Source organism: Vitis riparia, chromosome 13 (genome assembly GCF_004353265.1).
Source record: "Vitis riparia cultivar Riparia Gloire de Montpellier isolate 1030 chromosome 13, EGFV_Vit.rip_1.0, whole genome shotgun sequence".
Taxonomy (NCBI): Eukaryota; Viridiplantae; Streptophyta; class Magnoliopsida; order Vitales; family Vitaceae; genus Vitis; species Vitis riparia.
Window position 1 is genome coordinate 6,605,085 of NC_048443.1, and position 25,793 is coordinate 6,630,877.

At 31.7% G+C, this 25,793-nt stretch overlaps 1 protein-coding gene across 1 annotated transcript; it reads left to right on the top strand.

Annotated features, from left to right (window-relative positions):
- Positions 1 to 887: 887 nt before the first annotated feature.
- LOC117928225 lies at positions 888 to 11,708 on the top strand. Its single transcript, XM_034848142.1, has 6 exons — positions 888 to 902; positions 1,094 to 1,222; positions 1,339 to 1,433; positions 7,685 to 8,300; positions 10,573 to 10,748; positions 10,894 to 11,708. The coding sequence occupies exons 1-6, from the start codon at positions 888 to 890 to the stop codon at positions 11,345 to 11,347; spliced, it is 1,485 nt and encodes a 494-aa protein (XP_034704033.1). The 3' UTR covers positions 11,348 to 11,708.
- Positions 11,709 to 25,793: the final 14,085 nt, after the last annotated feature.

The window sequence follows — 25,793 nt, forward strand, 5'->3', positions numbered from 1 at the left end:
CTTCATTTCGGTTCTCACTTTTGCAAGTGTGAGACCTTCTGTGTGCTTGTTCTCTGACCGAGCCAGAGATTAGGAGTAGGGTCTAGCGACGGGCTATATCGATGCACGGGAGCATTCTGGAGGAGAGCGACACTTTGATGTCGATTGGAGTCCGATCATTGAAGACCTGTATAGCCCCGAGCTAGGTTTCATGGATAGTCGTGCGACCAGTGTGTTTCCTCTTCTGCTCTAGATTCTTAGGGTTTTCGGATGCACCCACACCATTCACTGTGCACTTTAGTTGACCATCGAGCGTTGAGAGTTTGAGAGGTTTCACCATAGGAAACCCCCTGGGATGTCGAGGTAGTGCATGTGTGGAGGTGATGACCACCTTGCATGGAAGCACCCCGTCTCTTTTTGAGGCGTGCAGAGGGTTGCGTACCGCCGGAGGGTATGATCGCTTCTGCTAGGAATCCTTTAAAGTCCACCCTTTATCCTTTTAGAGCCACCTTGACCGTGTAGGTTGAGCCGTAGATCCTTCCATTAGGACTCCCTCCCTACGCATGGGTGCATCTGAGGGCTTTCAGAGCCTCTTTGATCATAGTAGGGATTCAGTATTCCCTTTTTTTAGTCTCTAGTGAGAGTGCACCGAGATCAGTACGAGTTTGGGTACGGTCAGACGGTCCGTCTTCGTTTTTGATGCCCTGCTCATTCCAATTCAAACTAGCATTTCTTCCATGTTTTCCCTGTGCCTACCATATCTCGTGCTTCATGCTCTTCAGGATTGGTTCTTCATTCTCAGTGTGGATTTACCATCTTGGGTTAGAGTACAGGGGAGCTTAGTTCGGTTTTTCGAGAGGTCAAGCATAGATCAGCAGACTATCACAGTTGGCTAGTTCATAGACGTCATGGATTCTATTCAGGTATCTTATGCTTCATGCTCTTTAGGATTGGTTTTTCATTCTCAGTGTGGATTTGTCATCTTGGGTCAGAGTAGAGGGGATATTAGTTCGCTTTTCCGAGAGATCAGACATGGATCGGCGGGTTGTCATAGTTGGCTAGTTTACAGACGCCATGGACTCTATTCAGGTATCTTATGCTTCATGCTCTTCAGGATCAGTTTTTCATTCTCAGTGTGGATTTGTCATCTTGGGTCAGAGTAGAGGGGATATTAGTTCGCTTTTCCGAGAGATCAGACATGGATCAGCGGATTGTCACAGTTGATCAGTTCACGGCTGCCATGGCTTCTATTTAGGAGGCCTTGGCTAGTCTCAGGCAGGAGATAGATAGTCAGCAGAGTAGATAGTCCTTGAGGATACTCATTCATGTATGGATCGTATTGAGTAGCGTATCTGGCAGTTGAGAGTATCTGACAGTTCATCGGCTTGGGATGATCTTGATAGTATACTAGTAGCCAGTCTACCAGCCAAGTTCAGGATGCTTGACATTGAGAGGTACACGGGCGTTGGTTGTCCATGTATTCATCTTCGACTCTACAGTACTGTGATGAGGGTCCATGGGTTAGACGAGTCATAGATGATCATCACGTTTCTTTTATCTCTGAGTGGCGCAACCCAGTATTAGTTCACATCTTTGGAGTTCTCGTGACACAGGACATGGGATGACCTAGCTTAGGAGTTTCTGTGACAGTTTTCATTTAGTACTATCGTAGATGTGTCGAGGAGAGAGCTTGAGGGTTTCAGACAGAGATCAGATGAGTTCATTTCTTCCTTCATCTCCCGCTGGTAGGGGTAGATAGTAGAGATTGTTGATTGACCATTATAGAGAGGTGACTTAGTCTTGAGGTTCATCAGAGGATTGATTAGAGATCCTAGAGGGAAGTTCAGACCCAACTGGAGCGGACCTTATTTCATCAGGGAGTTGACCCCAGAGGGCGCTGCATGACTGATGGATTTAGACGGAAATCGATTCTCAGAGCCAACCAATGTGGATCAGCTAAAGAGGTACTATGTTTGAGACCATGGTCGCAGGATGGGTGGCCATCCTTTCGGTTAGCCATTACCTTGTTATTCCTTTGTGATACATAGTCCGTTGCTAGCCCATTGAGCCTCACATGCGTATTATAGCCTTTCTTTCTTATCGCCTTGCTCACATTTTCACACCGGGACAGGGGCCCTTTAATGTATGCATGCATTGTTTGGGAGTTTCATGAGCCTTGGACCTAGGGGCACGTTTTTCTCATTATCTTTTCTTATCACTGCACCCCTGCATTTTCATCTCATCTCGTTGGTTATGTTCCTCATCTCTTCTTCCTTATCCTATCTACTACTGGTTTGTTTCATATTCTCTCCACTCTGAGTGGTGAGCCTCCTCAGTTCATCACATGAAGGATAGTCACATCATTTCCACCATCTATCTTACGGACATTGGTTTAGAGATCCTTAGTTTGAGAAGGTCATCTCGTTATAGAGAGTTTTGGGTTGCCTTAGCACTTGGGTTGGTGTCCACCCGTTATCGACATCACCCTTGGGGTTCATTTGTTCATGTTCAGGGTATGTGTATTTGTATATATGTAAAAAAAAAAAAAAAAAAAAAAAGGAAAAAAAAAATAATAATATAGAAAAAAAAAAAGGAGAAAGAGAAGAAAAGAAAAATAATAAGCACATGTGTGTATGTGCATAGTGTTCTCGATAATTGAGTATGTATATTGATGTTTGGGGGTCATTTTTATCGAGTATGTTCGTTATTGGGAGTTCGTATGTGAGCTCTCTGAGATCCCATGTTATTTGTATTGCTTTGTCATATCTATTTGTGAGAGAGATGAGTGACCTTCTCCTAAGGATTCTGAGTCATTGTCATTTCCATCATTACATTCATTATTGATGTGACTTCACTTCATGTTTGATCTGAGTCGATCACCACCTTTCTTCACATATTCATTGTTTCGCTGTCGTTTTTATCATTGCTTGTGATTCATCTCATTCCCTTCACATCTTATTCTCTCCTTACAGCGACCCATCTCGGGTTCGATACTCACTTCGCATCATCATTACACATATCACTATCTGTTCATTTTGTTTCATTTGTCTCCTTATCGACATCATATTCACGTTAGGCATCCTCAGGTCCATGGCTCATGGGGTTCACTATACATGTTGCATTTCATATATGAGGGCATGAGTTTTGATCATCGGGTATTTGAGCCTAGTTTTCCTTCATTTCTATCACCCTATCACCTTGGCCTACGTTACGTCCCGTGTCTTAAGAAAAAGAAAAAAGAGAAAAACAAAGGGAAAAAGGGATTGATTTCGATCTTTTTTATTTTTTTATTTTTTTATATGGGAAAGGACTAGAGATACTTATACCAGTGATAAGACATGTTGTATAAACTTGTAAAAGATTAACAAAGTTCTATAAGCGGGGATGACATCAAGATGTGGTGTAAGTTGCCATCAAGACTGACATGGTTATGTGAGTCTATTGAACTGGAACATATCCAAAGATACTTTTCTTCATTCACCATAAAGATGTAGTGTAAGTTGCCATCAAGACACATGGTTATGTGAGTCTATTGAATCCAAAGATACTTTTGTTCATTCGCCAAAATGGTCTGTGGCTTTTAGGATCAGATCAAAATGTTCTAGGTTTAAATATTTAGTTTTGTCAAGAGGTTCATATCTTTGTAAATAACAAACAAAAATTGTAGTGCGTTGCAAAACCTTATTATGCTTTAAGCTCATGTACAATATAACCTTGCCTTATCCAAGTATTTTAGGTGGTATATGTAATCTTGTTTTGCTGTTCTACTTCTCTATATAAAAAAGGGGAAAAAAAAACTCTTGTTTTTCTGTTCTGCCATTTTGTCATTTTGCTTGATCCAAGCAGTATTTTACATCTAATGTAGATAATTAATTTCTGGCTTATTTTTGTTAGTCCACCTTTTTTTTGGCATTTCTTTTATTTTCATACCACCTTCAACTTGAGCCATATTTTGCTTGCCGCCCATGATTGGACATCTCAATTGACATCACATTTGATCACCTATTGGTGCTACCTGTTAGTTTTTCATAGTGCAATTATTTCTCTATGCTTTATTGTCTTTCCTGTGAGAGTTCGAATGGCCTGAACCAAGTTGGTGTGATATTCATAGGTGGATGAGGGATGCCTGTAGTTTGGGTTGGTCTGAATTTGGCCTAAGTATTTAAATCCTAAATTGAGTGTGGATCAGCTTTATCTTGGAATGTTGTTCAACTTATCCTAGAGTAGATATTTGTTCTAGTCTTAATATTTTTTTTTCCTTTTTGTGGTCATGTGATTAAATCAACTTAATTGGTAAAAATATCAGTTGTCATGTGGTCTTGGTAAGTAAACCTTTTAGCAATACTTTCCCTCAATTAGTTGAGATTAATTCCAATTGAGTTTAAGTAAATCTTGACTCAGCATGCGCTGATTTGCATCCCCACTTCCTATTCATCCATTTCAACGTCCCTTTTTTTAGCTGCGCTTGTTAAAAGCCATATCATTTCTTAATCATCCAACTTTTCTTTATTATACCCCTCATTTCTAGCATTGACTACAACCGTCTGTTGACACCTCTGTCAGTGCTAATACAAATTTTTCTATAAAGCTACTCCATGAAATTCATAACATCATCCAATTCCTGAATCCTTTCAGTTTCTTATGAACTCTCATTAAGCCTTGCAAGATGTACCATCTATTCCCATTTAATGATTCTTTGGAAGGAATGGAAGAGGTTGGATTTTCTTGGAGGGAGATATATTGCGGTTTGTTTTGAACCAAGGTGTTTTTTTCCCCCTTCTTTCTTGGATTTTTTTGTCGTACAAGTTTCTAGGTATTGTTTATGAGTTGAAATATCTCCTTGTTTTTTTGGAGTATCTTGGGTTTTTCGTTTTTCGGTAAAGGAAACCCTTTTAGGTTGGAAGGGCTCTTTTGTGGGTAAAAAGAGAAAGGTGGCGTGGCAAGTGGGACCGTTATGCTTGTTTTGGGTTATTTGGAAGGCTAGGAATACAATTGCTTTTGAGGATTGCGTGCTGTCCATTCAAAGGCTGAAAACTTCTTTTGTGTATTTACTTTGGTCGGAAACCAAATTGTGGATAAAAGATGATCCTTCAACCTTAATAGATTTTATAGATTGGGTGTGTTTGCGATAAGGGAGAAGGTTTTTTGTTTTTTCCTTGTTGTTTGGGGCCTTTTGTAAGGGGGTGGGTTTCTCTATATTGTAATGCTGTGGGTTGCTATTTTAACACCTCTTTGCAATACAATTTTTTGCTTATTGATAAAAAAAATATCTCCATAGCGGGGCTTATATGTGAAGAAGTAAATTATCTTCTAATTCATTACAAATTGGCTTTGGAGTGGTCTTTTCTTTTCCTTCTGGTGGCAGTGCTTTTGGCTATGGTGCAGACAATTCTAGAGTTGTACTAAAAGGGCGGCATGGATGGTTTATGAGACGGGATAAATAGGTTGGAGTATAGCTCCTCTTCGTTTGATTTGGAGGTCTACTAAAAGAAAGAAGAGGAACCTTTGGAGGAAGAGAGCTATGCCTTCCCGAGTTAATGTTTGACCTTCTCAGCCTTTTTGTGCTTTTGGCTCTTTCCATAGAGAGATAACTTATTAGGATATGTATATTCTTTTCCAGGCCACTTCTTCAGCGAATGCAACATGGTTATGGAAAATATAATATAATACTCACAAACTTACCATATCATTTTTTTTTTGATAAGTAAAAAAGTAAATTTTAAAAAATATCAAACAAGGAAGCTATACATCAAAGTATACATGACGTATACAAAGGATACCAATAGACACAACCCTAAAAGGAGAAGACCGCCAAAAACAACCACTCCCTCCCTCACCAAGAACCCACCCAATCTACAAAATCAATTAGAGAGATAGAGCCCTTCCTTACCTTATCAATTGTATATACCTGATTTTTATTGTATTTGAATTCCAATATAAAGATCTAAGCTTAGGAAAGTACAACTCATAGGGTCAGATCTGCTCTATTTCTTGTCCTAGGAGAAGTCTACATTGAACTTCTGTAGTCATTATGCAATTTTTTTAAAGTATATATTCTTTTTTTTTTTTTTTACTTATGTGAAATCAAAACTAAGCATAAAAAAGTAGAGGTGAAGGATCATACCTGTTAGTGAACTGAACCCAACCTGTAAGGTGTGGGTACTATTCTATATTAAATTTATAAACTAAAACAAAGATGTAGTATAAGAAAGAAATAAAAAAAGACCCCTTTAAATTATTAGAGAAACTAAGCATTTAAAATTCGCTTAGTTCACAAAGAATTTAAAATATGAAACTTATTTCTGATATGCTTTCTTTGATGATGTATGTCTATCAATCTAAACCTGAGAGAAATCATTTAAAAAGTTTAGGAATTTCTAGTCCATAAATAAAGAAAGTGGAAAGAAGGAAAAGAAATTCCATCTTCAAGGTCTCAACAGAGGTTATATTTGGTTGTTAAGGTGGAGAGTACTAACGTAAGGCTAGTCTCAAGGTCTGAGGAGTGTGTCTAATAAGAGCCTTAAACTTTTACTGGTAGCTTTGTGGCTGTTGTTAGGCCTCAAGATCATGCCTTGAATCATTTTCTTTGAGCCTCATGTTGAAGTAAACTTCTTAAGCCTCAAAAGCCTTTTAAAACTCTGGTTCAATGTAGCTCTTTGAAACACCATTTGAAAAGGGGAAAGGGCCAAAAAACTTGGGTATTGAAAAGAGCCTTTTTCATTGATGGAACAAAATATTTAGCCCTGAATGGAGGGAATAGTGGAATAAGATTTTTGTGGTCATACCCTGATAGTGGGGGTAATGTTTTGTCAGGTTGAATATAATTGATGGATTCTGATAGTCTTTTCTGTAATCTAGGATATGTTTAATGTCAAACTCCACTCTATGGATCTCGATACACTTGAATCGAGTTCCATTATTTCTACCATGTTTATCTAGCATACTGGTCACTTTTAGGCACCATATTTCACATGCCAACCTCTTATTTATCAACATGCCCTCTTGCCATTGTTTCTTTTCCCTCCTTGTTCTTTTAGTTGGTATGAGTTTTCTCTTTATTGTTACTTGAGGTTTTTTGGATATATATTGGTCTTGTTTGGGATGGTTTCTTTTTTCTGGCTTTATCTGGAATTTAAAGCTGAAGTCAAAGTAATAATTTTAAAAGGATTGTATTAGTAGTGTAATAATTTTATTAAACATGAAAGAACTTTTTGCATAAGTCAAAATAGAGTTTCTACAAGAAGCAACAATTTTCTGGCTGCCATATTAAGGTCTTTTTTAGACCGTAAGATTAGCTAAATAGGCATATAAAACTCTTGTTGAGGTTAAAAAAGATCTTTTGGCTTCTCCGAATTCAAACCCAATAAGGCTATTTTTTTTTTTTTGATAACCGTGGATGTCCGAGCTAGCTTACGCGCACCTCGACTAATTCCACGGGGCCTTAAAGTTAACAACCGGGTAAGCCTCCAGTGGTCCTGAGGGGACTCGAACTGGTGACCATTGGGGGGCAAACCCAAGGCCGGACCAACTGAGCTACCCCTCAGGGTTCAAACCCAATAAGGCTATTATATTCTCATATCCCTATCTGGGGGTGCCAGCAGGAAATACTACTATTGGAGTCCTTGGTTTGATAACTTGACTTGTGTTTTATGGTTAATCTTGGTTTGATACATATATTCTATTATAATATGGTGGTTTATTGAAGACTTGTGCTTTTGATTGCAGAAACCATGCAAAGGAACTGTGAGGCATCTGTAAAGTGCCTCCAGAGCAAGAGATTCCCTTACAAACTACCATGTAAAGGGAATCCAATCGAAGGTTTCTCTGAGCTAAAAGATGAAACCAGTGTTCATGCAGGTGGGGATATTGTAGAACGAGAACGTTCTTTAAGCAGTGAGTCTCTCAAACCTTCAAATGAGTTTCACAACAAGCCTATTTATCAGAATGATTTTGGTTCATGGCCAACCTTCTATCCTGACTCTCAAAAGGTGCAGCAGTGCCAATTGAATGCTTTTGAGAGCCAATATTATCCTTTTCCTGTGGACAATCAATTTCTGTATGCCCCATTCCATGCTTTCTCTCAAGGTTACCCCTATGAGTTCATGCTTCAAGATTTCCAGTATTTTGTGGTCATTGACTTTGAGGCTACATGTGATAAGGGAAAGAACCCTCACCCTCAAGAGATAATTGAGTTCCCATCTGTCATAGTGAGTAGCGTGACTGGCCAACTCGAAGCGTGTTTTCAAACATATGTGCGGCCGACATGCAATCAGATCTTGAGTGATTTCTGCAAGGATCTGACTGGTATCCAGCAAATTCAGGTTTGTCAGGATCTATTCTGTTAGTAATTTTCATTTTGCAATCTAAAATTGTTATCAGAATAATTATTTTAATGAAACGAAACAGACTAATGTGTGAAGGTCACGAGGCTCACTTGCATACTGCTTATCAGCATACAAATATTAGTACTGCATTGCATTATATGTTACTTTATTTTTGATGGGCATACAGAGTATGTGTAGTATTAGAAGTGCTAAAAGAATGAAAGGGGCTTTGATAACGGGATGTATACAAAGGAAAACCAACCAAGAGAAAAATACTGTGCAACCCCGAAGCAAAGACAAAGGACACCTGCAAGTGAATAAAAAATCTGAAGAAGTGGTTCCAATCCTCAAACAATCATTCAACCAAATAAAGAGACTTGAGGAAACAACTCTTCAACCCCAGTTCTGACACTTCTGCACTGTAAAAATACTATTATTTTGTTCGTACCATAGGCTCCAATTTAAACACAGCATGACCACTCTGGATGCTTTCCTCCTGCTCTTCTCCATAGAACTACTGTGCAACTAGCTACTAAATTCACCTCTCAGGTAAAACTCTCAGGAAACACCAAACATGTAGGAGGTCGTTGCCACAATGACAATGAAAACGGATATGATGGCATGTTTGAAGCTACTATGCTTTGCATTATTGGTGGGTAAATAGTAATTGTAGACTCATTTCTTTCTCTTTGATTTGGAAATCTTAGTCTCTCTCTCTCTCTCGCTCGCTTGCTCGCTTGCACTTTGTGCTTACTAGCCATATCCTTATCTTGTCATGTACATTATGTGTTTCCTCTCTGGTATGAAGGTTTGGAAACCCAAACCTTAGTTGGGCTAGCCAAAACCCTAGCCCGCCATGTATTTATATGTTTCCTCTCTGCTATGGAAACCCCAATGTATGTGCATGCGTGCTGTGCTTATGCTTGCCAAAACCCTGGCCCAACATGTATGTCATGTGTTTGAAGCATCTGTCTCTCTCTGTCTCTCTCATGTATCAAATGCTTCCATGGCCTCTTCATGTATGGTACTCCATAGGCATTGAGAGGGATTTTGATGGTTATGAAAGGGTGGGATTCATTAATGAACGCGTTGACATGATTGAGGACATTTATGGAGCAACAAGATCTTATGAGGGGGATTTGGTGGCTAAACAGGATCCTAGTTATAGTTGGTTGGCTTATGCCATGGTTACCACATGGACTATCTTAGGTTTGGATTGTTTGTGTTTTGCCTAATGCTTTTCTAGGACTATGGAAGGTAGGAATGTTTTGCTTAGTATGCCAGGGGGTAGATCATGTGGGAAGTGTCTATTTTTGCTTTATTTTGTCTGGAGAAAAAGCAATCAGGGGAAATTTTTAGGTCAAGGGTCTAGAGGCTAGTGTATAATCTGGATGTCCTATTGTTAACTTGATAGTTGGTGTTTTTTTTTTTTGCTAATGTATAGATTATTATTTGAAAGGGGTGCAACCCCTTTTAAATTATAATTCTCTAAGGGCTGAGAACAATTTATTATTTCCAGCTAAAGAGATATGGGGATCATGTGCTCCTCTTAAAACTCTTTTTTTTACTTGGGAAGCAATTTGGGAGAAGATATTAACCGTAGATACGTTGATGAAGAGGGGATGATCCTTGTTTAATAGATGTAATATTTATAAAGATAGTGAAGAGTTGAGAATTTGGGGCTTGCAGTTGATTCAATCTGATCTGGATTCAGTTTTCATACTAAAACAGCTGTCTTCTTTAATCTGGATTTGACCCATCTATTGCTCAACAATGGTTCAGCGCAGTCAACCTGACCTACCGACGAAACTCAACCCAACTCAATGAAGCCTTAATCAGCAAAGCAAGTAAAAGAAGGGTGAAAATACAATCAGAACCTAACCCTAAATTTTCTGATTGTAGTGCTACAACTTAAAAGGAAGGGAACCTAGGGGGAAAAAAGCAGAGTTAAGCCATATCAGAATGATATAATATTAGATTAAACTAGTAGAATTCAGTTGTTTCAGAATATTACAATACAAGATTTAGGAATACGGCAGAACTTGAAGATTCTGAAAGGAAAAAGGGGACAACAAAAAGAACCTGGCTTGAAATAGTGATGAAAATATCATGATGTTAGTAGAGAGTGAAAACTCTAAATAGAGTAGATACAACAGTTGGTGAAGTAAAGCAAAATTGGAATGGCTAGCTATATATCATTTTCATTTTCCACTTATAACATTTCTTGGTCAATTTTCAACTTTATTCTTACTGTATTATTATATTCCAGGTGGACAGAGGTGTAACCCTAAGCGAAGCTCTACTTCGGCATGATAAGTGGCTTGAGAAGAAGGGGATAAAGAACACCAACTTTGCTGTTGTGACATGGTCTAACTGGGATTGTCGGGTAATGTTGGAATCTGAGTGCCGATTCAAGAAGATTCGAAAGCCTCCTTATTTTAACCGGTAAGTTATTCAAAATAAAGGAAACTTTTTAAATTGAACTATCTGCATCATCTGGTTGCAGGTATTTTTAGATGTATACAGAATAATACATAAAATTAGATAACATAGCAAATTAAAATCGTCTTTGTTGAACTTCTTTGGCCAGATGGATCAATTTGAAAGTTCCTTTCCGTGAGATGTTTGGTGGTGTGTGGTGCAATCTAAAAGAGGCAGTTGAGATGGCTGGCCTGGCCTGGCAGGGTCGTGCCCACTGTGGTCTGGATGATGCCAAAAACACTGCCCGCCTCCTTGCTTTTCTCATGCACAGAGGCTTCAAATTCTCCATTACAAACTCACTGATGTGGCAAGCTACTGACCACCCAGAGTCCTGGAAACAATCCCCGGAGCTCTCGTCTTTTCCTGAATATCACCCTCAGAAACTAAGGGAACCAACCATTCCCCTATTCCAGTATCACCCATATTGCTACTGTGGGGTGAAAAGCAGCAAAGGGATGGTGAGGAAGCCTGGGCCAAAGCAAGGGAGCTTCTTCTTTGGGTGTGGGAACTGGACTGCAGCTAGAGGTGCCCGCTGCCATTACTTTGAATGGGCTTCTCCTTGACATATGTATGGGAGAGAAGATTTCTCTGTCCTTAAGATTGCAAACTAAGCTTTGTTACCTTCTATAAGAAAAGAAGAAAAAAGAAAAAAAATGTGGGTTGTCACTTAGTGGAAGCAAATATACCTGAGAAAGCTGCTTGGTGGTATTTCTGGTACATATAAATAGTAGTGTGTCTGCCAAAATGCATCTACTAGTCATTTTAGAGAGAAGGGGAGGTCCAGCCAACTCTGAAACTGACTTGATTGACAGGAGAGGAAACAAATTGGGAATGTGAGGAATGGGTAGTAACTTACATGCTGCTCTCAGACATGCTTAATTATCTTAAATAATATGTTGATAGTGAGACCCTTTGTTTTTCCTATGCATTTCGACTAGTAGAGTTGCTTGCATTGAACCTGGGATGCGAGTCTTACATTTCCTTTGTGTGTGTGTGTGTTATTTGTTTTGACTTCTTATACCAATTTCTGTTTCAGTTTCTGCCTTTGTATTTAGGTATTTCAGGCCTATTTTGGGATTGGGCTTTCAAGCCAGGCCCATGTTAAATGAGTTATCATCCTGTTGAGTGAAGTCATCACAAATTACAGGGATTTTTTCCATTTTTGACTAGCCCAGTTTAAGGACTGAAAGCTATGGATTGGCATCATTCAGTATAATGATATCAGCATAATACCAAGTGAAACTTGAAAGATTTGCAAGTCATTTGCTGTTATTTTTATTTTTGACTTGTTCAGATTTTTCCTTGGTATTCAGGTATTTCAGGCCTGTTTTGTAAGCCTCCTCTGGTTAGGTTTCTGGCATTGGGTGCTACAATTCGGATTGATTAGCCCATATTAACTGAGTTATGACTGGTTTTTAAAGTATAGTTATATCCAAGTCATATCTGATGCGAAGATGATAAAGTTGAAAATATGATTTGTCTTGAAGAAAGAGGAAAAACCTGGGAGAAGTTGGCCAACCTCTTCGTACTTGAAAAACATCACTTTCTAAATCTAATTCTATGGCAGCTCCTATTCCCTCCAAAGAAGCTGTTGGCTCTCTCGCCTGAAATATTTATAAGGGGATCATAATAGGGATTATTATACTTTAGGAGCTGATGGGATTGATAATTAGTGGAAAGAGGCTATATTTTACATAATTGTGGGAAATATATGCAATAATAAGGGATGAAAATACCCTTTTTAAAGTGGAGTTAGAGACTCCAATATGAAAGAGGAAAGAGAGACTGATCAGTCCATATAAAAAACAGTGACATGTGTATTGTGTAATTAGTCTTGAAATTGGTTTATGCACAAACAATTGTAATTCTAATTGTTCACACTTGTAATTCTAATTGTTCACGTGTTCTTACTCACTGAAAAAAAAGGATTTATATTTTTTATGGTTAAATAAACTTTTTATTCATTTTTTCTTCTTTACTATAAAAAATAAAATAAAATAATTAAATAAATTTGTGGTAATTTCTATTTCTAACATATCTTATATTTATATTTTTTATGGTTAAATAAAATTTTTATTCTTTTTTTTTTCATAGCAAAAAAAAAAAGAAGAAAATAAATAATTTGGGGTAATTTTTATTTTCTAACATATCTTATATTTATATTTTTTATGCTTAAGTAATTTTTTTTCTTCACAACAAAAAATAAAATGAAATAAATAAATAAATTTGGGCTAAATTATATTTTTAACATGTTTTTTATTTATATTTTTTATGGTTAAATAAACTTCTACATCTCAATTTTTAGGCCATTTTGATTTTAGTTTCTACATAATTAGAATTGAATAATTTACCTTTTAAAGTTATTTAATAGTATGGCTTAAGTTTTTTTTTTAAAATTACAAAAATAAAATAAAAGAACGTTTTATTTGTTTTAATTCTTTTAAATGTCAAACCATTGGACACATGTTCACACACTCACGTAGACATAATTTATGAATGTGCATGGAATTTACATAATTGTATAAGGGTGTTATACTAATTGTATAAGACAAATACATTAACTGTACAAGAGGTGTACAAGACTGCTTTTTGTAAAGGATTTCAATGGATTTTGAACAATTTTTTTTTTCTTGTCATCAAAGAACTGCATACTCTCATGTCACACATGCCTTCAATATACACCCATCTTATACACTTTATTTAACTCATATATGACAATTCGAATACTTACCCCACTAATGATGTTTGGGGAAAAATTTTGTTTTTACGTTTTCCATCATTTTCTTAACTAAACCATTGGAAACATGATTCATGCATCTTATGTGGACACATAATGCATGCATATGGATGAAATTTGTACGACTGTATAAAAGTGTTACACTAATTTTACAAGATGAATGTACTAATTATACAAGATGTAAACAAGACTACCATTTGTGAAAGATTTCAATTCATTTTGAACATTTGTTTTTCTTGTCATCCAAGCACTAAACACTCTCACGTCACACATTCCTCTATCACATACCCATCTCATGCACTTATTTAACTCGTACATGATAATTTAAATACTTATCTTACTAATGCTGTTTGAGGGAAAATTTTATTTTCACATCTTCCTCCATTTTGTGAACCAAACCAATGGAAACATGGTTAACTCACCTATGGGCACACATTAAGTAGAAAGTGCATGAAATTTACATAACTATACAGGGTATCTACCCTAAGTGTACAAGGAAAATATACTAACTGAATAAAAGGTGTACAAAGCTTCTATTTGTGAAAAGATATCAAGTGATTTTGAAAAATTGGCTTGCTCATTTCCCTTGCCTAAGGATGAGGGACATTCCTAACACATACTGGTTAATACGCACTCATCTTATGCACTTTATCTAACTTATACATGACCATTCAAATACCTACCTCACTCATAATGATTGTGGAACAAAATTATACAACAACTTTTCCCTTTCTTTTAAATCAAACCGATGCAAACATGATTAACCAATCTATGAGCAGACATTCACAAGGTGTATCAAATTTAAGCTACCATACAAAGGTGTTACACTAACTGTATAAGACAAATGTACTAACTGTACAAATGGTACAAAACAAATAAATATTTAATATTAATGAAAAGTATTTTTTATATTTGGTATATTTAGAGGTATTTTTTTTAATACATAAAACACTTTATATACAATATTTTATAAATGATTTTATTATTTTATTAATAGGTTGATTTATTCAAACTTAGATTCCAGTTTCCATTTTATTATAACTTATTTTTATGTTTTCTAATTTGTTAGATATATGGCCCCAAAATCAGGACCAATGTAAATAGAGTTTGCCAAGTGTGACTAGGTGGCTTGGTAGCCTCAAAAAAAGAGAGGATTTTTTTTTCAAAAGGCTCTTAAGGGTATTTTAGGCATTTATGGGTCATAAACTTTCTAAATATCCTTCATAACAAATTTATAAGTTCTTCTAACTTTTCACATTAATTATACAAAGTTTAACCTCTGTTTTGCAGTTTTCAATCCCATGAGCCTTGAAGCATAATTCTCCTTATCATATTTAGAAAACCAACTTTCATTTGTTATAAATTATAAATATAACTTCTTATTTTTTTTAATAAATATTAATGAATGGTATTTTTTTCAAAGAGATAGAAACTCTTCATAGCCGGATGAGTATTTTGTACTTTTTAGGTTATGTTTGGTTCTTAAGGAAAGTAATTTTCTCACCTATGCAAAATATTAAACAAAATCAAATATAATTAAAATTTTATATATATTTAAATGATTTAATTTTTACATTGAACAGTTAAAATAAATGCGATGAGTTTAAAGTAATATATAAAAATAATTTATATACTTTAAATATGTATATTTTTTATTTTCTTTCATTTTTTTTTCTTTTCACTTTTTCTCTCTATTTTTTTTCTCACATTTTTTTTTAAAATTTTTCCAGACTAAACATAACCTTAATGAAATGCCATAGAGATGAACTTGTCCAAGGGATTACGATACATTTGTATGAAGATTTGAGAGCGGTTGTTCAAACTTCAAACTCATCGCTCCTGTTCTATATCTTTTCCACATGAAAAGCTTATTGGGTTTCTCTTCTCTCCATGATAATATAGACGATGATCATAAATAATGAGACGATATATTAATGTAAACAAATTTTTGTTCATGGTATAATATGACTCAATTGTGCTCGTTTCATTTTACGAATACAATGCCCACTAAAGAAATGAAAATATAAACTAATTGAAAGAAATATCTATTTTTATTTCAAGGAATTCATAATAAAGCCAAGTTACAATATCAACATATATCAAATTTTAAATTTGGATTATTGAAAAATAAATGACAAAATTTAGATGTTGATTAAGAGTAAGTATAAGATCCTAGGATAAACAAAAGAAATCATAAAAGGTTTACATCTTGTTATGGAACTATCTAGAGAGGGGCAAATAGGTAGTGCTCTTTAATTTAACCTAATTTTTATTTTTATACTTATCTTGAGAAATTTATCAATTAAAATGGAAAATCAATCCCACACAAGGACACATGATATACGTGGAAAACCACCCAAAGTATGGATGTGGAAAAAAACACAGAATTATCTCACAAAAGCCATCACTAAGACTTTAACCTATACTGATTTTCAAATCTATTATGCCATATCACACATATTCCCAGCGGATAACTCAACGTCCGGAGGGGATGTGGAAATCTTTTACAAATCTAAGAATAATTCACGAATTGTTTTGAGAGTTTTGTGTTAAGCTTTGAGTGCCTTATATTAGGGAAAATCTAGTAGGCTTGGAATTAATTTTAAAATCATATTTTACTAAAAACAATTTAGGAAACTTCGAAAATCTTAGAAAGATTTGGGAAGGTGTTTTTTTATTTAAATTCACAAAGATTTCCTTTGAAAAGATTTTACTTTTTAAATTAAAAAAGATTTGGAAAGATTTTCTTTTTTAAATTCTAAATATAAATTTTTTTCTAAATTAATTTAAGTATTTAAAAAGATTTTCCTCTTTAAGTTTTTAATTTTTATATATATTTTTCAAATTAATTATTTATTTCTAATTTCCATAAGTCCACCATACTTGCCTTTTTAATCCTAAACTGATTATGGAACAACTTTGAATCTTTAAGAGGAGTGTAGATTACATAAAAGTACGTAGAGTCATATGTTAGGATGGATGGAATAAAATTGCTAATTCTTAATTTAAATATGATTAGACATTATTGATCAAAGATGCATAGATATATTGTTTTTGAGCCATTATGTCTTTAAGATAGATTAATTTTGAAACTAATTTTTTTTATAACATCCATATCAAAAATATGAAATATGATTTTTTTAAAACAAAAATACCCTCTATCAATATTTTTATTTTTTTATTTTTTATTTTATCTTCATCTTACATCCAAACATCTTTCAAAAGTAAAATTGTAAGGAAAAAAAAAAAAACCATAATGAAGCTATATTTACAATTCTCAATAAGTAGATATTGTTTTTTTTTTTTTTTTTTTTTAAATGTGTGGATTATCTTGTGAATGACTCAAGATGTGAATACTTGATATAGATTCCTTGATAATAATTATTCATAAGAATTTATTCATGCATGACTTTTTTACCCCCATTGAATACCGTAAAGTGGTTGACTGATGATGTGAATACTTGATATAGATTCCTTGATTATAATTATTCATAAGAATTTATTTATATATGACTTTTCTACCCCCATTTAATGCGGTAAAGTGATTGATTGATGATGTGAAAACTTGATATAGATTCCTTGATAATAAATATTCATAAGAATTTATTTATGCATGACTTTTCCACCCTCATTCAATACGGTAAGGTGATTGAGTGAATACTTGATATAGATTCCTTGATAATAATTATTCATAAGAATTTATTTATGCATGACTTTTCTATCCCCATTGAATGCGATAAAGGGATTGATTGATGATGTTAATACTTGATATAGATTCCTTGATAATAAATATTCATAAGAATTTATTTATGCATGACTTTTCTACTCCCATTCAATACGGTAAAGTGATTGACGATGATGTGAATACTTGATATAGATTCATTGATAATAATTATTCATAAGAATTTATTTATATATGACTTTTCTACCCCCATTTAATGCGGTAAAGTGATTGATTGATGATGTGAATACTTGATATAGATTCCTTGATAATAAATATTCATAAGAATTTATTTATGCATGACTTTTCCACCCTCATTCAATACGGTAAGGTGCTTGAGTGAATACTTGATATAGGTTTCTTGATAATAATTATTCATAAGAATTTATTTATATATGACTTTTCTACCCCCATTTAATGCGGTAAAGTGATTGATTGATGATGTGAATACTTGATATAGATTCCTTGATAATAAATATTCATAAGAATTTATTTATGCATGACTTTTCCACCCTCATTCAATACGGTAAGGCGATTGAGTGAATACTTGATATAGATTCCTTGATAATAATTATTCATAAGAATTTATTCATGCATGACTTTTCTACCCCCATTGAACACCGTAAAGTGTTTGACTGATAATGTGAATACCTGATATAGACTCCTTGGTAATAATTATTCATAAGAATTTATTTATGCATAACTTTTCTACCCCCATTGAATATGGTAAAGTGATTGATTAATGATGTGAATACTTGATATAAATTCTTTGATAATAATTATTCATAAGAATTTATTCATGCATGACTATTCTACCCTTATTGAATGCGGTAAAGTGATTGACTGATGATGTAAATACTTGATATAGATTCCTTGATAATAATTATTCATAAGAATTTATTTATGCATGACTTTTCTACCCCCATTCAATACGGTAAAGTGATTGAATGATGATGTGAATCCTTGATATAGATTTCTTAATAATAATTATTCATAAGAATTTATCTATGCATTGACTTTTCTACCCCATTGAATGCGATGTAGTGATTGATTGATGATGGGAATACTTTGGCATATATCATATTTTTGTAATATATTAAATATATCTTTTACTTTCATTTCAATAGTTAAGTTCTGATTCATTAAACATTACATGCACTTTTAACAAATGTTTTCATTTTTCTGAAAAATGAATTTGTGGGATCCTTTGATTATTAGCATGTTTACATTTTTTTTTTTAACATAGAATGATATTTAAAAGTGAACCATTTGAAGGAAATATTTTTTTCAAACATATTACCAAACATGTATTTCGTTTCATTTTTTTTTAATATTGAAAAACAATAAATACCTCTTATTTGTGCTACTAACCAACAAGGTGTAATAGTTTGTCAATCGAGCTCTAATTAATATTGTAAACATTGATTATGAATTTTTAATTGTTAAAATTTATATCAGTATTTTCATTTTTAGTATCTATGGTCATTTTCTAATGTTTATAGTTTTATCTAAATACACTTCTCATCATTAATTGTGAAGTGTGGTAGATGTAGCAAAATATGATGTTACTTTTGTATAACAAGTTGTAGAGTGAGATATATTAAGACTTGATTTTTAATCACGTCATATGTAAACAAAAATAAAAAGACAATTACAAAATAGATATCACCATTTAAGGGACATGGGACACGAAGAAGCTACTCCTTCAAGTCATGAATGCAGAGGCAACCCCCTATGATAAGTCTTTAATTCAGGTTGACAAAGGCTTCTAAGCTCATAACCGCAACAAATTATTCATTTCTTTTCTTGCCCTAAATGAATTGAATGGTTCTCATTTCACCTCATCGCTATCTATTATATATTCTCAATTTATTCATGTACGGTCATAAAACGAATAACAATTAGCCATTCTTCATACGTATCTTTTATTTATTTGAACAAAATATTGGAAATAAGAATTATTATTAAGATACTTTACAAATTCATTTGACCTGAAATAACTAATTGATAGTAAGTTATGGAACAAAATTGTTGAGATTCTTAGGACATGTTTGGTATGTTTCTTAACATAATTCTTTAATCTTTTCAGGAATGAAGTTGTGTTTGGAAACTCAATTGTAAAGAAATGACCTTCTTTCATGTGCTTTAAAGCAAGACATTGTAAACAAATTTGAAATTCATTTTCCTTAATTATTATTCACGTTTCCCTAGTTCTCGTAACACCTCATAAAAAAAACAAGTCAACACATGAGAAATTTATTCTAAATATTGATCCTATTTGAAAATGTTGTTTTACCATAAAATTTATTAGATGCGTTTTTAATGTTGGAAATTCATTTTTTATTCTAAAATCGAGAAAATTGTTTTAAATTATTAAACAAATTCACAAGAAAGCTCATAAATTACATGTTATACTTTAATATAATTTTTCCTAATTTTTTATCATTGATTGATTATATTAAAAAAATGTACATAGATTTTATTATATTATTTTTTAAGACTTTGCAATCATGCTAGTCATAACTATTAGATGAGTTTGGCTCATCTCATAGTCTAATCAAACTAATGTTGGTCTTACATGTCCAGGAAGACTTATAAGAGGTTATTATAGTTTGTTTTCATATGCATGTACTTGAATAATCAAAAAGGAATTTTAGTTAGACTTTGAGTCATGAACAAGACTTTTCAATGCATTTAGCTCTTTTCGTAACCTAATCAAAGTAATAATTGATGGTGATTGATGAGGATTTGGAATCTTGTTACCATCTTATTGGTGGTTTTTCTCATAGTGGGAGCCATGCACGAGGACTTGTCAAGTTAATGCAATCGGACTTCTTCCCATGCTTCATGAATTGACATGAATCCAATGTTTGGTTGTTAGAAATTCTGAGAGGAAAAACAAAAGAAAGGAAATAAAAAAGAGAAATGAAAAAAAAAAAAAAATAGATTTAAAGTTAATAAATCTTATTTATATATTTTCAAACTCATTTTATTTATTGTTTATCTTCTATATAAGGATTAGTTTTTTTAAAAATATATAATCTTTAACTAATTTGAATTATATATATATTTATATTTTCTATGACATATCAAACATGAGAAAATTATCTTTCATTAATACAAGCTAAACATATATAGATTAAAGGATAAAGTTGGAAACAATAGGATTTTGGGTATTTAGAGTTTTTATAAGTGATTAAGTCTCATTTAAATTATTAGCAGCAATCAAAATTAAAATGGAGTAATATTTGAAAGTTGAAATGAACTCAAAATCTTGTTTAAAATTAGCGAGTGATTTATACAATTAACAAGAGAAAGGTTTAAATTTTTTTAATATTTTGAAGGACTCAACAAAAACAACTTTAATAATGGAAGAATCAAGATAAAAGTTTACTTGATTCTCAATATACATGCAAAGCCACATAAAAGGGAAATAACTAACCATAAGATAACATAAAAGCACTCCATAGGCTTAAAATGATTCTTGTACTATTGTGTTTAGGAAAAAAAAGGCTTTAATTTTAAATATTAAGCGATAGATGAAGATATGTTTTTTAACAATATTTTATATTTAATCGTGGTGGATGAAGGATAAGAAAGTAAGAAAAAATTATCTTTTAACTCTTAGAAATGAATCTATATATATTAAAAAGTCATTTTGAGTTAACTGAAATAAAATAGGAGGGGTTGAGTTTATATTTCAAATAATTGAAAAGATATTTGTACCTTTGTGTTTAGAATTTGATTAATTTTATGATGGTGACTTTTAAAGAACGTAAAGACTTATGCTATTTTTGGTTTCCATGAGGAAAGAAAAAAAATACTAAAAACAAAATGATTTTCCTATGTTTAGTTTTATTATGAAAAATAAGAAATCAAATGTTTTTAAATAAAATTATTTAAAAATTTATACATTTTAAAATTATTTAATCTTTATATACTGGAGATACAATAAATAAAATAAGTTTGAAATAGTATAAAAATAATAATTTATTAATTTTAAATCTATTTTTATTTTTTATCACTTCTTTTTCACTTTACTTTTACTGTTTATTTTCTTTTCCTCGCATTTTCTCTTAAATTTTACAGGAACTAAATATAGTCTTCCATTCCATATCATGATAAACTTTGAATCATTATAAGTCGAGATTATTACAGCATAAAACCAAAAGTCAGAAGTTGCAAGTCCATGAAAAACTTTTCACTACTAAAATGGCCCACTTACATGCATTTCTATACCCCATTATACACGACAAAGAGATAGTTGAATGAGCTTTGTCTTCTAGGAAAAGAGAAAAATACTTCAATTTATTTTATAACTATATATTCCACAAAAATAAGTCATTTTTATGATAAGGACGGAAGTTCCATTTTCAATCCAATTAATTCATAGACACATAATTTGAGGAATTTTCTACCCTTTAATAAAACTTAAAAATACATGTCACTGGTCATGAAATACATTTTCAAGTAAAAGGGTCCACTTACATGCATTTCTATACCCTATTATACACGACAAAGAGACAGTTGAGTGAACTTTGTCCTATAGGAAAAGAGAAAGATACTTGAATTTATTTTATAACACCGTATATTTCACAAAAACAAGTCATTCTTATGATAAGGACGAAAGTTCCATATTTCCATCCAATTAATTTGTAGACACATAATTTCAAGAATTTTCTACCCTTTAATAAAACTTCAAAATATGAGTTAAATAAAATTTTCTATCTCATTAGAAACTCAAGTGGATAAAAAATAAGAATACGGTTTGAAAGTGTCTAATACAAGTACTTTTTAATTTATAGAGCTTTTATCAATAACGATTTCACTAAAAGGGCTTTTATGGAGAAGTGATGTGTTAGTAGCTTCATCATCAAAGAAATAATGACAATAGTTTGCTATTAAAAAAAATTATCTTCTTTTCATACTAGTTTAAGTTACCCAAAAAAAAAAAAATTAATCACCGTGACAAAAATGGAAAAAAAAATTATAAGTTTAAATTTAAAATTAATGAGCCATAAGAAAACGTATATTTCTTGAATTGGATGGTTTATTTCATCATTGAATTTTTACTATTTTTATTTCTTCTATTTTTGTGTATTTGGGGGCAAAATCCAACTCTTTAATTGTTAAATCAACTAGAGAAAATTTATTACCATTACATGGAAACCATGGACCGAGTTTTCTTCTTTTGTTGAATTAAAAACAAATTAAAATAATGTAATATTATTTGAAAAAAAAAAAAAGAAATAACAAATTTACATTTTGAAGATGTCTTTTTTCATAATATTTAGTGTAGAAGGTCATAGGTATTGCTCTTAGGTGATATTTGTTTTTGATCTAAAATTTGAATACATCTTAATAGCCATGCGTAACTTCAAATAATATGTTTGTTTTTAGTAGTTTTTAACCGTTTTTTAATGTTGGGTCTCCAAAATAGTAATTAAATGTCTTTGTTTGTCCAAATATAATTACTATTTTTGTTTTTATTTTATATATAGTTATGATAGAATATTTGAAGAATAATAGTTCAATGAAAAATAGTAATTAACATATTTGAAAATATCAATATTTGTTATAATAATAGAAATTTTAGAAATTATTAGTTAACATTATAGTCCTTAAAAAGTATTTTGTATTTTTTTTATTCTATATAATTAAAATGGGATATAATTTGAGAAAACCTAACTTAGATTAAAGGAAAAATACAATTCTTTTATTAGATGTTTCTAGACATTTAAAAATATCAATTTCTTATAATGGTAAAAGTGTTAAAAACAAACAAAATTACTTAAATAGGTAAAAGATTTTATTTATGATTTGACCTCCAAGCTTTCAAATATATTTCAAAAAGTTTTAAGTTTGAAAAAGTAACCCTTTTAATTGATCAAAAAGAGAAGAAAAAAAAATTCACTTTTCACTCAAACAATTTGTCTAGAAAAGGTGATGAATTAAAAAACAAACACTTGTGAAAAAAAATTGAGTCTAAGATATTTAGTACTATAATTTAATAAATGGGGCCCATATATAGTTGGACCTTTGCATCAAACAAGGTCATTGACAAGGCCATTATGTTATAATATCTAATCCAAATTTTTGAATCATTACTGTCGATAGGAATTAGCAATGAAGCCACTTTTGGACTCCATTCAAGGCCACAAAAGTCTTTATCAAAAGGGCATGTAGTTGATTAGAAAGATATTTTTTATATTGATAAACAAATGTGTATATATATATATATATATTTTAATTCATAACTAAGATATATTTTAATTGACAATCAAAAAATTGTTTCGAATAATAATAAAAAACATAAATAAATTATTTGAAGTTGATAATTAATTCAATTTACACTATTATTGGAACATATATATATATATATATATATATATATATATATATATATATATATATATATATATATATATATATATTCAAGATTATAAAAGACAACATAAAAAAAATAAAATTGAAAACAAAAACTTAATTGAGTGAGTTAAGGCATTCTTTTGGATGATAAAAAATATAAGTATAATCACATTGTGTATATTTCCATTTTTTATTTTTCAAGTACATGAATATGAATTCTTTTTCTATATTTTTTTTTTCAAAAATAATTTTATTAATTTAAAATACACGCTGTTAGCCATGGAACACATTTCCAAGTAAAAAGGCTCACTTACATGCATTTCTATACCCCATTATACACTGTAAAGAGATAGTTGAATGAGCTGTCTTATAGGAAAAAAGAAAGATACTTGAATTTATTCTATAACTATATATTCCACAAAAATAAGTCATTCTTATGATAAGGACGGAAGTTCCATATTCCATCCAATTAAATTCATAGACACATAATTTAAGGAATTTTCTTCCCTTTAATAAAAGTTAAAAATGGATGCCGCTAGTCATGGAACACATTGCCAAGTAAAAGGGCCTACTTACATGCATTTCTATATCCCATTATACACGGGCAAAGAGAAAGTTGAATGAACTTTGTCTTATGGGAAAAGAGAAAGATACTTGAATTTATTCTATAACTATATATTCCACAAAAATAAGTCATTCTTATGATAAGGACGGAAGTTCCATATTCCATCCAATTAATTCATAGACACATAATTTAAGGAATTTTCTACCCTTTAATAAAAGTTAAAAATAGATGCCGCTAGTCATGGAACACATTGCCAAGTAAAAGGGTCTATCTACATGCATTTCTATACCCCATTATACATGGCAAAGAGAAAGTTGAATGAACTTTGTCTTATGGGAAAAAAGAAAGATACTTGAATTTATTTTATAACTATATATTCCACAAAAACAAGTTATTCTTATGATAAGGACAGAAGCTTCACATTTCCATCAAATTAATTTGTAGACACATAATTTCAGGAATTTTCTACCCTTCAATAAAATTTCAAAATATAAATTAAATAAAGTTTTCTATCTCATTAGAAACTCAAGTAGATAAAAAATAAGAGTACGGTTTGAAAGTGTGTCTAATACAAGTACTTTTTAATTTGTAGAGCTTTTATCAATAGCAGTTTCACTAAAAGGGTTTTTATAGAGAAGTGATGTATTAGTAGCTATATCATCAAAGAAATAATGACAATGGTTTGCTATTAAAAAAAAATTATCTTCTTTTCATACTAGTTTAAGTTACCAAAAAGCAAAAATTAGTCATCGTGACAAAAATGAAAAAAAGATTCTAAGTTTAAATTTAAAATAAATGAGCCATAAGAAGACATATTTCTTGAATTGGATAATTTATTCCATCCTTGAATTTTTTTTGTTATTTCTTATATTTAAGTGTATTTGGGGCAGAAGCCAACTCTTTAATTGTTAAATCAACTAGAAAAAAATTATTATCATTGCATGGAAACCATGGACCGAGTTTTCTTCTTTTGTTGAATAAAAAACAAATTAAAATAATGTAATATTATTTGGAAAAAAAATACAAAATTTACATTTTGAACATGTCTTTTTTTCATAATATTTAGTGTAAAATTAGAATACATCTTAATAGCTATGCATAACTTCAAATAATATGTTGGTTTTTAGTGGTTTTTAACTGTTCTTAAATGTTGGGTCTTCTAAATAGTATTTAAATGTCTTTATCTGTCTAAATATAATTACTATATTTATTTTTATTTTATATATAGTTATGATAGAATATTTGAAGAATAATAGTTCAATGAAAAATAGTAATTAACATATTTGAAAATATCAATATTTGTTACAATAATAGAAATTTTAGAAATTAGTAGTTAACATTATTGTCCTTAAAAAGTATTTATTATTTTTTTATTCTATATAATTAAAATGGGATATAATTTAGAAGAACCTAACCCAAAATAAAGGAAAAATACAATTATTTTATTAGATGTTTCTAAACATTTAAAAATATCAATTTCTTATAATGGTAAAAGTGTTAAAAACAACAAAATTACTTAAATAGGTAAAAGATTTTATTTATGATTTGATCTCCAAACTTTAAATATATTTCAAAAAGTTTTAAGTTTGAAAAAGCAACCCTTTTAATTGATCAAAA

Coding starts and splice junctions, on each gene's coding strand:
- LOC117928225 (XM_034848142.1), top strand. Junction 1,434..7,684: donor AGGATGCTTGACATTGAGAG/GTACACGGGCGT, acceptor GGTTTATTGAAG/ACTTGTGCTTTTGATTGCAG. Junction 8,301..10,572: donor CTGGTATCCAGCAAATTCAG/GTTTGTCAGGAT, acceptor ATTATATTCCAG/GTGGACAGAGGTGTAACCCT.